Source organism: Lipotes vexillifer, unplaced genomic scaffold (assembly GCF_000442215.2).
Source record: "Lipotes vexillifer unplaced genomic scaffold, Lipotes_vexillifer_v1.1 scaffold1139, whole genome shotgun sequence".
Classification (NCBI taxonomy): Eukaryota; Metazoa; Chordata; class Mammalia; order Artiodactyla; family Lipotidae; genus Lipotes; species Lipotes vexillifer.
Genome location: NW_006798273.1, coordinates 2,058,736 through 2,073,124, shown reverse-complemented (window position 1 = coordinate 2,073,124; position 14,389 = coordinate 2,058,736). Strand labels below are relative to the sequence as shown.

Genomic DNA, 14,389 nt, shown 5'->3' with positions numbered 1-14,389 from the left:
CCCCCCCCCGCCGCCGCCGCAGTGGAAGCGCGGAGTCCTAACCACTGGACCACCAGGGAATTCCCATGTGTTTAATTATTTTATACTTTGGGTTAAAATCCCACATGATGTTATCTATTTTGTTGCTCTAAGTGTTCCAGCTTTGGCCCCTGGGAGCTCTTTCAGTTAATTCCTTCCCACATCCCTTGGACATACCCCCATAACTGTGTGTCTTTCTCTTTTTATTTCTGTTTTGAGCACTTTCTGACCTTCTGGCTCTAGAAGATGTTCCAGGTTCATCTTATATATTCATTGCCCCAGCCAAAATCAGCCATTTCTCCAAGGACCCTGGTTCCTATTTTGGAAAATGATATTAGAAACCAACAACTGGGCACTGAGTGTGATTTTTGTTACTGGCTGATGCTGATTTCTAACCAAATAAAATAATTGAAAATATTTAGAGCCAGAGAGATATGGGTTTTTGCTACCTGTATTACTTTGTGCAAGTTACTATGTCACATTGGATCTGTTTCCTCATCCACGTGTAAGAATAATGAACATCACTCAAAGGGTTGTTGTGAGGTCAAGTGAGATAATATTGAAGGGACTTTCTATTTCTGATATTAGAGAGCTAGGTTTTCTTTTTCTACACCTTTAAAGCATCAATGATCTGACAATACAGTAATGCAAAAAGTTAAGGGAAAATGGGAACCAAGAGAAATAAACAAGTAAGAAAATTGCGTTTGCCATGAAGGCATTTGTCATTTCCAGCAAATCTGAATTTTCACTCTGACAGCCTCATGGTGATTGCGGTGGAGCAGGGAGTGATGATAGTGAAAACCAGGGCCAGCACTAAGCAAGAAATTTAATAGACAGTAAGCTGGATGCCAAAGAGCTATAACCCCGGGGGAGGGTAAAGAAATTGCTGCCCTTATTTGAACTCTCTGAGGCTTCCAGAAAACATCAAACCCTGAATTTGGTTTAGGGTGGGTCTCAAGCTGAGAGTCCCTTCAGACGCCTTGCAAGGGCAAGAAGATACCTTCAATATGCCCCTCATATTAATCTTACAAATCATTTCCCAAGAACAATGGCTAGCACACATCTAGGACATCTTGAGCACTCAGCCCCAGCGGACGCCACGTGGGGCAGAAGAACCATCTAGTGGAGCCCCGTCTAGACTGCAGAGTCATGAGAAACGAGAAATGGTGGTTGTTTTAAGCCTCTAAGTTTTGGGGTTTTTTGTTACATAGCAATAGATAACTGAAGTGTTTTTATACATGCTTTTTGTCATAATTGCTGCCTCCTCAGAAGGAAAAAGATGCTTCCAGGTTCTTCCGAGCCCATTATAGTTTTGCTCCGGCAGGCTTCTCCAGGTTTGTCTATCACTTAAGACTTCAACCAGACTGGTCTTTTCACTGTCTCTTAACGTGTCTGTCCCAAGTACTCCCATTTCTATGATTTTGCTCACTTCACCAACCCCATATGAAGGCTCACCTGCATTTCCCCCTCCTCAGTTGAACCACCACCTCCACTTTGAAATTTTCCCCTCTTCCAGGTCTAGCAAAGAACGCCATTAATTCCAAAGTGACCTCTGTCCTCTGAACTTACTCTTGTGGCCAAGTTCATTGGAAAGGTCCACTCCCTCGTGTTGTTGTGTTATTTGAAGGCAGTTTCGTGTCCCCAGCTATAATGAGCTCCCTTGAATGCAGAGACTGACGATATACCTGTCTGTGTTTCAGCATCTAGCAGGGGGCCTGGGAGAGAGAGGGAACCCAGAAAATGTGTTGTATAGATGATTATGCTGTTTAACAGTCTTTTTCTAAAGCAGCAATTATGGTGATGATTCACTGGCTCTATCTTCATTTTCAGGTGCTCTGTGGCTGTCACACTGAACTCCCATTGCAACCACTGACAAAAATACCACCAGGTCTTTTTTCTAAATACAAAGAATGAGTTAATAGGCTTTCGTAAGAAGTAAGAAAATGAAAATCACTTCATACCCTTTTTTTTTTTTTTTTTTTGCCAGCACTTTTGATTTCTTCCTCTCCTTTACATGTGAGAAGTTCATACACGGTGAATCACTTCCCTGTCACTTAAACTCTGAAGTGTAATACGATCACGGTAGGCAATGAAAACGTGTATGTGAAGTCTCAGAGGCGCAAAAATTTGTGAGTGGAAACCGATAAAAGATTGGCAGGACTGTTTCCTAAGAAAGCAAAGAGCCGACAGCTGAGGCACGAAGGGTTTCTTCTGCACCCCAGGGATTCTTACCTGACGCCTAATCTTCATGCTGGCCAGGGGAGTCAAATATTTATGTTCTAGATACGAGGCTCACTCCTGGAACGCCAGGTTGGTTCCATATAGCAGACAAAACTAAGGGGTGGGGGAAGAGGAGAGAAATGGAAAAATATGTTAGAAAACGCAGAATCTAAGGAGGCGAATGAGAAATAGCGTAATATTACATTTCCTAAAATCATAAAAGTTAATACATACTTACTGTAAATGGTCATATTTTGTTTTTTTAAATTTTTATTTTATATTGGAGTACAGTTGATTAACAAATGATGTGTTAGTTACAGGTGTACAGCAAAGTGATTCAGTTATACCCATACAAGTTTCTGTTCTTTTTCAAATTCTTTTCCCATTTAGGTTATTACAAAATATTGAGCCAAGGTCTCTGTGCTATACAGTAGGTCTTTGTTGGTTATCTATTTTAAATATAGTAGGGTTTACATGTCAATCTCAAACTCCCAATCTATCCCTCCCCCCCCCCCTTTCCCCCTGGTAACCGTAAGTTTGTTCTCTAAGTCTGAAAATGCTCACATTTTGGACATGCAGTATATGTTTTATATTTTGAAACCACTCTATGGAGAAATTTAAAGCATATATAAAATTAGAAAAAAATGGCACAACCGACTTCCATGTCTCCATCCCTCCCAGTTCAACAAATATTAACTCACAGCCAGTCTTGCTTCATCTGCAATCTCATCTAAGTCTTCCCCACCCCAGGTTACTTAGAATCAAAGTCCACTCATAATACATTTAAAAAAATAAATGTAATATTTCTGTTTGCTTTCTTTCTCGATTCATGAAAGAATATTCTAAATGCACATTCTGAATAATATCATCTTGATATTTTCCATTGAGCATGGTTGGATTAGACTTTCATAAAAATAGCATTCCTCATTTGCATTTTGTTTCAATACGTTTTTCCTATCACGTTTCTGAAACCGACACGCAGACCCCCGTCATGACATCAGTGGCATCCAGCAATAACAGATGAGTTTTCCTGTATTAACAAGTAACTTTTTTTTTTGTATAATGCAAAAAAAATACACTCAAATTGCCTATAGCAACTATAAAAGGTAATGATGCAATGCATTTAATTACTGTTTAGTAGTGCTTTTTATTTGAGCATTTCAAAGTATTAGTAAAAGTGTCATATTTCTATGGACTTAAATAAAAATGAGCTAAATGCAGAATTGTTAAATGAGAATTTCAGAAGTCTTTACAATGAACAAGTAACTTTTAAGTTAACTATTCTTTAGCATTTCATATTTAATAATTCCAAAATTATACAAACATAGAGATAATAGTATAAGGTACCTCCAGGTCTATATCATCCAGCTTTAACAGCTATCAACTCATAGCCAATCTTGTTTTATCTCTACTCCCACCTGTTCCCCCCTTTCCATATTATTGTGAGGCAAAGTTCAATTGTTATCATCTCTAGGTTTGGAGGGAAGAGAGCTATGTCGATCCTGGAAGAGAAAGCTATGTTGACAGGGTCCCCTTAGAGGAGCTGTGACCTTCAGCCAAGGAACACAGAAACCCCAAGGTGATCCCACAGGAAGGCGGGCAGGGGGCAGGGATATCCCAACCTCATTCTGCTCCCCATCTCCAGTCTCTAGCTGGGGCTTCCTGTTCTCAGAACCTAACTGGATCCAGAGGGCAACGATTCCTCTGATGCAAGTTACGTAGATCAATTTCCTGGGCCCAGAGCAGGGTGGAGAAGGGTGGAGAGTAGAGCTGAAAAGGCAAAGGGAGGATGTCTGGCAAAATCCCATCTCTAACACCCCGACAGGTGGTCATCCAGCCTCAGTCCGGTCCTATCTCAAGTTCAAGTTCACTTGGTCCCCCACAGCCCCGACTGCTGACACCATGCCCACGTTTCACCCCAGAGGGCCAGTGTCACACTGCGCTGCCTATGTCTGCTCTTCCCTTCTGTCGACTCCTGACTTGTGCTCCTGTCGACAGTCTGTGGCTCTTGTGTATCTGATGCTCAGGGCCACTTTTCTGCCTTTGAACTTTTTCTTTTCTCCTTGAACACAGTTCGGACTCTCCTTTGGCTACCCTCTTTTCTTGTCCCGGGAAACAGGCGTCCTGGTTCTTGGTGGCGACCAGAACACCACCTGGAGGTCCTGATACCATCAGCCCAGCCTCAGGTCCTCAAACGGAACCTGAATGTGTTTCCTTTTATGTTTCAGAGATGGGAGCTCAGTGCATTAAGAGGCATCCAGTTCTCCAACCCACTGTTGGAAGAACCATTGCACACTGAACCACTTGCCTATGCGGAACATGAATTTATGGGTTGTTAACTCTGTCGGAAAGGGATCTTGTCCTGCTCATCTCTGTATGCCTAGGGTCTGGGAAAAAAGCTGATACACTGTAAGAGATTGGCTGACATCCAATTTCCTGTATACCTAATAGCTATTAATCCTGTAACTTCTGCTGCCTAAGGAGCAAAGCAGGAGTGTATCAAAGTGGCCAGATAACAACCCTTAACAATTTAAAGATAAGTTTCACATCTCTGCTTAGGCGTTCTTTCTTCAGAGGATCAACCTTCACAGACTGCCATTTTCTCACAACGCAGCTTCCAGCTCTTGTGCCACTTTGGACCTGGTGGCCTCTTCTAAATGCTTAATTCTCTCCTTCAAGGTGTCTCACGGGACTGAACACAGTGTCCAGATGTTTTCTCATCGCTGTAGTGTCAGTAGCACCATCGCTGTCCTGGTTTGGGACTCTATACTTTTACAAGCAAAGGGAGATGGAATTTGCTTTTAAGACAGTCACATGTTTTCTGAAGAAATGAGTGAAAGAATATAATGCAATTTGGTTTACATCAAATGTTTGCTCAGGTAACACTCCTACTATGCCTTTTCTCCTATGAACCGTTTTCATCCAACCCATACATACACATACACATCCCTAAAGGGATGATTTTAAATTTATTCTCTTAAAGTATCATCTTGTTGATATGACTTACCTCAAGTCCCCAAAATCTCTATGAATATTGATTCAGTCACCTCATGTGTTTATGTCATTTACAGATTTGTCAGTCCCATCTTTGTTTTTAAATCGTAGAACTCAACTGATAGGTCTATATCTATTCAATCAAGTATTTGAGAATCTATTTAACAGACTCTCATCTAACTCATATTTCTCTAGCTTGTATATAAGGATAGCCTAAGAGTCTGGAAAGTGCTGTGCAAAATCAAGATACATCGGGCTTCCCTGGTGGCGCAGTGGTTGAGAGACCGCCTGCCGATGCAGGGGACGCGGGTTCGTGCCCCGGTCCGGGAAGATCCCACATGCCACAGAGCGGCTGGGCCCATGAGCCACGGCCTAGGAGCCTGCGCGTCTGGAGCCTGCGCTCCGCAACGGGAGAGGCCACAGCAGGGAGAGGCCCATGTACCGCAAAAAAAAAAAAAAAAATCAAGATACCTCAACTTCCCCAGATTTTGTCTTCTAGCAACCTGATTAAGAAAGGAAATAAGATTAGTTTAGCAAGGCTTAGCCACAGTGAGCACAGACACGCTCCTAGTGACCATCTTTTTCTAATCACTCATAAACTATCTTGAATAGCCTTTTCTAGCATTTTAACTTGGATTTATAAACTCTATAGTTTCCCCAATCTATTTTTCTTTCTTTCTTTTTTTTAACGTGGACATTTGCTCATTTACAGTTTCCTGACATCTCTTTTGTCCTCCTTGGTTTCAAATGTCTCACAACTGTGTCCTTCCCAATTCAGAGAGAAGATGGGGACATTCTAGGAGACAAGTATGTCTGCTTTCTGTTTGCATTTATTAACATCAAAGCTTTCTTCCCCAGACCAGGCGTCTGTCTCTTCAAACTCTGAGTGTAGCTAAAAATAGCCTTTTAAATCTTCATCAGATTATTTGTCAAGCCTCACATTATGGTGGGATTTGACCATCCTGACATTTACTAAATGCTACCCTTTTGTATTTATTCCTGGACAAGCATCTCCCCCCATCACTATGCTTCTCATTTATGTAGCTTCCTTAGACCTATGGCCATCAGAGAGTCCTCTCTACACTTATCTTGGTTTCTTTAAATGTGTCCCAAATTACACCTTTTTTTGGTATCTGTTGTATTGTCAGAGTAATATTTTACTGTTTTTCTTACTCTCAAGCCCATGTGCCCCTATGAAATCTCTGCCCGTAGGATCATAATAACCAATATTTTTTAATCACCTACTATGTGCCAGGCACTGCAAGGTAGTTTACATTCACCTCATTTAGTCTTCACAATAATCCTGAATGTAGCCATAACTCCTGGACAGAGTAAATGGAGAAGCTATTTGAGGAACTGAAAAATAAATATTGATAGCAGGCAGATTTGGGAAGAAGACTAAAATTCAAAGTACCACCGAACAGGTGATGAGGTGATGAGTTTAGTTTTTTTCCCTAGTCTTCAAGCTGCTTGTCCCTGGAGACGGGCGTGCATCAGACCAAGATAAATAAGCCCCAGATTCCGGAAGGAGGATGGAAAAGGGAGCCCTGGGGAACCAGAGAGTACCGTGGAGGTCATGGAGACGGGTTGCTTGGGAAAGTAAGCCCATAAAGTTGTTTATGGACTTCTGGGTTCAACCCCAGGTGTACATACACGGATCTAACACACATCAGTACACAAAACACTTTGAGAACTGAACTAGCAAACAGATGAAAATGCAGGTGCCAGACTGGCCACTGTGTGGTGCATACGTGGGACAGAACAGAATAGTACAGCAGAGGCTTTGAAGACTAAACTGACATTGAAACCACAGTGAACAGAAGGTGAGTTGCAATTTGCAGCCCAAACAACCAGATACATTCATTGCTGAAACAAAAATATTAACGTTCGCGATGGGATTTAAACAAGACCCAGGATCTCATAACATAATATTCAAAATGTCTAGGAAATGGGCAAGGCCCTGGTGGTCCAGGGGTTAGGACTCGGCGCTTTCACTGCCGAGGGTCCAGGTTCCATCCCTGGTCAGGGAGCTAAGATTCCGCAAGCTGTGAGGTGCAAAAACCAAAATGTCCAGGAAATAATTTTTTAAAGTTCAGCATGTGAAGGACAAGGGAACTGTAACTTGCCTAGGAAAAGATAATCAACAGACACCAACAGAAAAATGACACAGCTGTTGGAATTATCTAGCAAAAGCCTTAAAACAGCTATTATATAAATTTTTCAACAAGTGATCACAAACCCTCTTGAAACAAATGGTAAAGTCATGTTTCAGCACAGAAATAGAAGATATAAAGGAGAATCAAATGGAAATTTTAGAAGTAAAAATTACAATGATCAAAATAAAAATGGGTTTAACATCAGAATAGGGGAAACAGAGGAGAGCAGGAAGATAGAATAACAGAAAGTATTTGAACAATAGAGAGAAAATAGACCGAAAAAAAGAACAGAGCCTCAGGGACCTGTGGGACTATGACAAGAGAACTAACCTTCATGTCACTAGAGTCCCGGAAGGAGAAAAGGAAGAATGCAGGGCTGAAAAAGTACTTGACAACTTAATGGCTGAACAAGTCCTCAAATTTGGGGAAACCCCCCACAAACATGCAGGCTTCAGAAGCTTGGTGAACCCCAAACACAATCAACACCAAGAAATCCATGCCCGGGCACATCATAATCGAACACCTTGAAACTAAAACAAAGAAAAAACCTTGAAAGCAGCCAGAGAAAAAATGATGCATTACCTCTAGGAGAACAATGATTTGAATGACTGAATTTCTTGTCAGAGCCCATGGAGGCTAGAAAGAAGTGGAATAACATTTTTTAAGCACTTAAAAAGTATCAACCCAGGATTCTACATTGAGTAAAAATACCCTTCAGGAGTGAAGATGAAATAAAGATATTGTAAGATGAAGAAAAACTGGGAGGAACTGTTGCCAGCAGACTGCTCGAAAAGAATTGTTGAGTTTTTCAGTCGGAAGAAAAATTATACTAAAAGGAAACATAGAACATCAGGAATGGAGGAAGAGCAATAGAAATGGCAACTATCTGGGTAAATATGATAGACTTGTCTTCTCTTGAATTCTTTTAAAATGTGTGTAATGACTGAAAACAAAACATAATATTGTCTGATGCGGTTTCCTATGTACGGAGATTACTTATAAAACGCCTATGATATACAGAGGGGAGAGGGCAAAAGGAACTCTACGATGGTAAGGTCTATTCATTCCACTTGAAGAGGTAAAATATTTATTTTAAGCAGACTGTAAAAGTTCAGTACATATATTGTAATCCCTAAAGCGTCAACAAAAAAGAAAAAAACTATACAAAGAAATATCAATAATTCAAAATGAAATCCTGAAGAATGCTCAAACAACCCAAAAGAAGGTATGTGCTATAGAATGAATAATGGCCACCAAATGATATCAGGTCCTAATTCCTGGAATCTGCAAACAGCCTAAGGAGAAAGAATCTCTGTGTGTGTGATCAAGTTAAGATTCACAAAATGAAGAGACAATTCTGGATTAACTGGGTGGGCCCTAAATACAATCACATGTATCTTTATAAAAGGCAGACAGAGAGAGGGTCCGTAGACAGAAGAGAAGGAAGCAATGTGACCACAGAGACAGATATTAGAGTGAGGTGGCCACAGGTCAAGGAATGCCAGCAGCCACCAGAAGCTGGAAGAAGCAAGGAATGAATTCTCCTCTGCAGCCTCTAAGGACAGTGCAATCCTGCTGACAGCTTGATTTTGGCCCAGTGACGTGACTTCAGACTTCCAGCCTCCAGAACTATGAGAGCTTAAATTTCTGTTGTTACAGCCCACCAGGTTTGTTGTACTTTGTTATAGAGTTAAGAGTGAGCTTAGCAAAATCATAGGATACAAGGTCGACATACAACATGTCAATTGTATTTCTAGATATTAACAATGTACCATTAGAAACCAATATTTAAAACAATCTACCCTTTACAGTAGCTCCCCCCAAAATGAAATATTTAGGTATACGTTTACAAAAACATGTATATTATCTTTATGCTAAAAACTGAAAATGCTGATGAAAGAAATCAAGGAAGAACTAATAAGGTGGATTGGCAAAAGGTCAACATAGTACATTTGTCAATTCTCCCCGAACTGATCCATAGATTTTACATAATTCCAATAAATATCTCAGCAGATTTTTCGCTGTTGATAGAGACAAGCTAATTCTAAAATTTATATGAAAAATCAAAGAAACTAGAATGGCTAAAACAACTTGCAGAAGAAGAAAAGAGCTGGAGGAATTACTCTATATGATTTTAAGACTTACTATAAAGTTACAGTATTCAAGGTAGCATGGCTTTGTCAAGGGACAGACACGTAGATCAATGGAACAAAATAGAGAACCCAGAAACAGACCCATGCAATTATGTGTGAATGAGTTTGATAAAGATGCAGAAGGAATTCGATGGAAGGACAGTCTTTTCAACAAATGATGCAGAAACAATTGGATGGCGTCAAAAGATAAACATTGACCCAAACCTCACACCTTATACACAGATTGGTTCAAAATGAATCATAGATCTAAATGTAAAACACAGAACTCTAAAACTTCTAGAAAAAGATATGGGAGAAAATCTTCATGACCTGGGGTTAAGCATATATTATTAGATATGACACCAAAAGCACAATCTATAATATAGGAAAGTTGATAAATTGGACTTCCTCTAAAAAAAAAAATTTTTGCTGTGCAAAGGACTTTAAGAGAATGAAAAGACATGCCACAAACTGGGAAAAACATCTGCAAATCACACATCCAAGAAAGAACTTGTACCCAGAATTTATAAAGAACTCTCAAAACTCAACAGTAGGAAAAATTATCTGATTTTAAAATGGGCAAAAGATTTGAACAGACTTCACTAAAGAGGATATACAGATGGAAAAAAGGCACATCAAAGGATTTCAACATCATTAGGAAGTGCAAATTAAAACCAGATGTTATATTCCTATATCCCTATTGGAATGGCCAAAAAAAAAAAAAAAAAATACAGACAATACCAAGTGTTGCTGAGGATGCTGAGCAACTGGATCTCTCATACATTGGGAATGCAGTAGCTTTACAAAGCTAAATGTACATTTACTATATGGCCCAGTAAATCCACTCCTAAGCATTTACCCTAGAGCAGTGGTTCTCAGCTAAGGATGACCTTTGTCCCCCAAGAGACATTTGGCAATTACTGAAGACTTTTTGGTGTCATAACTGGAGAAGTTCTACTGACATCTAATAACTAGAGGCTGGGGATATCGCTAAACACCCTACGAAGTACAGGACTGCACTCACACAACAAAGCAGTACTGACCCAAAATGTCAATATTGTCAAGATTGAGAAATTCGCTCTAGAGTAAGAAAAATTGTTTACATAATAACTTGTATATGTATATATATAGCATCTCTACTCATAATCTTCAAAAACTGAGAACAACTCAAATGCCTTTCACTGGGTGAGTGATTAAATTGCGGTACATCCATACAATGGAATACTACTCAGCAATGAAAATGTATAACTGTGGATGCATGCAATGACTTAGCTGAACCTCAAATACTGAGTGAAGGAAGTCAATATCAAAAGGTTACGTATTGTATGATTCCAGTGACAGTATATCCTCAAAAATGACACAACTATAGTGGTAGACAACACATCATTGGTTGCCAGGGTTTATCAGAAGGGGAAGAGGATAATTATAAAGCCATACCATAAAGAATAATTATAAAGCCATACCATAAAGGATTATTTTAGGATGGTTAAACTGTTCTGTATCCAGTCTGTGGTGGTACTTACACAATTCTACACATGTGTTGAAATTCAAAGGACTACACAGCCCTAAACAAGGTCATTTTGCTGTATAATAATTTAAATATATCATCTTTTATGTCCAGATCTCTTTCTCTTTGTTATGGCAAACTCCAAGCTGAAATGGCTACATTCTCTAATGGTTCCCTGTACTGAAATTTTGTCCAAGGACCTCTGCCTGATCTCTTCCCTTTGAAAGTCACCCCTTCCCTTCCTGGGTTCTCACAGCAGTGTGTTTTTCCTTATTACACATCCTGCCTGTTGGTCTAATTATTTGCCCATGTGACTTTCTCCCTGACCACAATGTGATCAGGAAGGCAGGAACTGTGGCTCATGCATCTTGGAATTTCTGCAGCGCCTAGCCCAGTATCAGGGCTTGGTGTGTGCATTTGTAGAACTGAGACCCTTGGTTCCCTCAGGAGCATAAGCTCACTGGGACCAACAACAGAAAGAAGGGAGGTTGCCTGCAATTTATGCCAAGTAGGCAGCCTGTATCCATGGCCTGAACCGCATAATAAGCAAGGAGATGAAGCAAAAGGACTGAGTTGGACCTCTAGTGTCAGAGAAGATGAACAAAGCTTATTAATTCATGGTAATACCAGTGTGATTTCAGAACAGTTTCCCCCAGCAACAACCTAGTTCTCTCACTGTGATGAAGTGCTCTGCCTTCTGCCTCAGACTTTAGCCACTTGGGATCTGCATTACTGCCTTGTAAAATTGATGGGCAGTGGTACTGTCTCTTAGTTAAGGAATTTCTGCCAGCCTTAGCAAAAAATATTAGTTTTGCAATTTCTAAGGGCATTCCTTGCAATAGAAAAGTGTTTAAAAATTGGACCAGACTGGAACAATGCCCATCTTGAATCTGTATAGTTCACCTGCCGAGTCTCCTTCACGCCATCAGCTCCAGGTGTGAGTTCATCAGCTTCCACAGGTGAGGAAGCCTTATTTATATTACACTGGAAAAAGGTTGAGAAGGGGGTAATCAGTTCAGAAAGCACAGCTTTGATCACCCAAGGAAGCTGTTCAGATCAAAGTCTCTTTTTCTTCTAAACGGCCTGAAGGTGTTAATTTAATTTATTTATTTTTTAATCCAACCTGCTCGATATTTCTTGTGTCTTAAAAGCCTCTCTTCTTGAGAAAGGTGACAAGCAGTGGCAGCTGGATTCTGGCAGAGCCCAGAGTGCTCTAGCAGAGGAGGGTTAAGGATAAAGGTGATCTTTTCTTTCGGAGCCTCTGGACACTGAAGAGCCTGGGATGGCTCTCTGTCCATCACCACTTTCAGCAGAGGAACCACTTTAGTAAAGTGATGGTGGGCCATGTGCTGGTATCACAGTGGATCAGAGGCAGAGCATCTGCTAGGGTTAGGGGTGACAGAGCCAGCCAGACCCAAAGCACATTCTATTTTATGCCTCGTTGGAGAAGCCTAGCCATACCTCTATCTTTGCCTTTGCAGATGCCAGAAGGGAAATCTCTAGAGAAGGTAACCCTGAGATATCATTTGGCCAGCATGCTGCATGTGCTTGGGCAGAGGGGAGGCTGGAGCTCTGCTGCTTCTCAACCCTAAGAGTAGACGGATACTTGGGGGTCACACAGCTGGCTGCAGAATCCAAGCTTTCCTGTGACTGCCACACTCAGGCAAACCAACTCTCTACTACTTTGCAGTGTTGCAGTGCACTGTTCGTTACATGGCCAGTGGGAATGGGAAAATTCAGAAAGTTCAGCTTTGCAGGCAGAGAGGAAGCTATTCCCTCTGAGACTTCTTACACAATCCACTACACAGACCGGCTCAGAACCATACTCCTACAGCCCTCCCTTGTTATCTGTAGGGGGGTTGGTTCCAGGACCCCCAGAGGATACCAAAATCCACAGATGCTCAAGTCTCTTATATAAAATTGAGCAGTACTTGCATAAAACCTATGCACATCCTCCCATATACTTTAAATCATGTCTAGATCACTTATAATACCTAATATAATGTAAATGCTATGCAGCAATAAATAGTTGTAAATATAAGGTAAATGCTATGTAAATCATTGCCAGCGTGCAGCAAATTCAAGTTTTGCTTTTTTGCAACTTTCTGGATTTTCTTTCTGAGTATTTTTGATTTGTGACTGATTGGATATGTGGATGTGGAATCTGTGGGTATGGACGGCCAACTGTACTTTACGTAGACAGTTTGGGCAACTTGTGGAAAAGCATCCAGCCAGGTTCTTCTCTCTGATTTGTTTTAACCCAGAATTGATCCCACTTCTTCCCACTCCCAGTTCCTCGTCTGTCATTGGCTGTGCAACCATCACCACCATTCACATCCAGAACTTTTTTCATCTTGCAAAACTGAAATTCTGAATCCATTAAATAATAACTTCTCATTCTCCCTTTTCCTTGGTCCCTGGAAAGGGACCATTCTACTTGTCTCTCTGAATATGACTACTCTAGGTATCTCATATAAATGGATCCATACAGTATATGTCCTTTTGTGACTAGTTTATTTCACTTAGTGTGACGTATTCAAGGTTCCTCCATGTAGTAGCCTGGGTCAGAATTTCCTTCCCTTTTTAAGGCTGAATAATATTCTATTGCATGTATATACTATATTTTTTTGTTTATTCATTCACCCATCAATGGACACTTGGGTTGTTTCCACATTTTGGCCGTTGTGATTAGTGCTGCTATGAACATGGGCGTACTATTACCCGTTCAAGCCACTGTTTTCAATTCTTTGGATATATGCTCAGAAGTGAAATGGCTGCATCATATGGTAATTCTATGGTTAATATTTTGAGGAACCGCCATACTATTTACCACAGCGGCTGCTCCATTTTGCATTCTCACCAACAGTGCACAAGGGTTCCAATTTCCCCGCGTCCTTGCCAACACCTGTTATTTTGGGTTTTGTCGTTGTTGTTTTGATAGCAGCTATCCTAATGGGTGTGACGTACTATCTCATTGTGGTATTGATTTGTATTTCCATAATGATTAGTGATGTTGAGCATCTTTTCATATGCTTATTGCCCATCTGTAGATCTTTGGAGAAGTGTTTATTCAAGCACTTTGCCCATTTTTAACCTGGTTGTTTGGATTTTTGTTGTTAACTTTTGAGTTCTCTATATAGAGATTCTGGATATTGGTCTTTCATCTGTATGGGATTTGTAAATATTTTGTTGCTTTTTTACTGTGTTGATAGTGTCATTTGATACACAAAAGTTTTAAATTTTTTTTTTTTTTTTTTTTTTTCAGTACGCGGGCCTCTCACTGTTGTGGCCTCTCCCGTTGCGGAGCACAGGCTCCAGACGCGCAGGCTCAGCGGCTGTGGCTCACGGGCCCAGCCGCTCCG

General features: G+C 40.6%; 1 protein-coding gene across 1 annotated transcript in view; it reads right to left on the bottom strand.

Moving 5' to 3' along the window:
- ACOXL (acyl-CoA oxidase like) overlaps positions 1-14,389 on the bottom strand; it is a 395,915-nt gene that overhangs the window by 37,048 nt on the left and 344,478 nt on the right. The window contains 1 exon segment of the mRNA XM_007470234.1: positions 2,251-2,352. Within this exon segment, the coding sequence (XP_007470296.1) occupies positions 2,251-2,352 (102 nt within the window).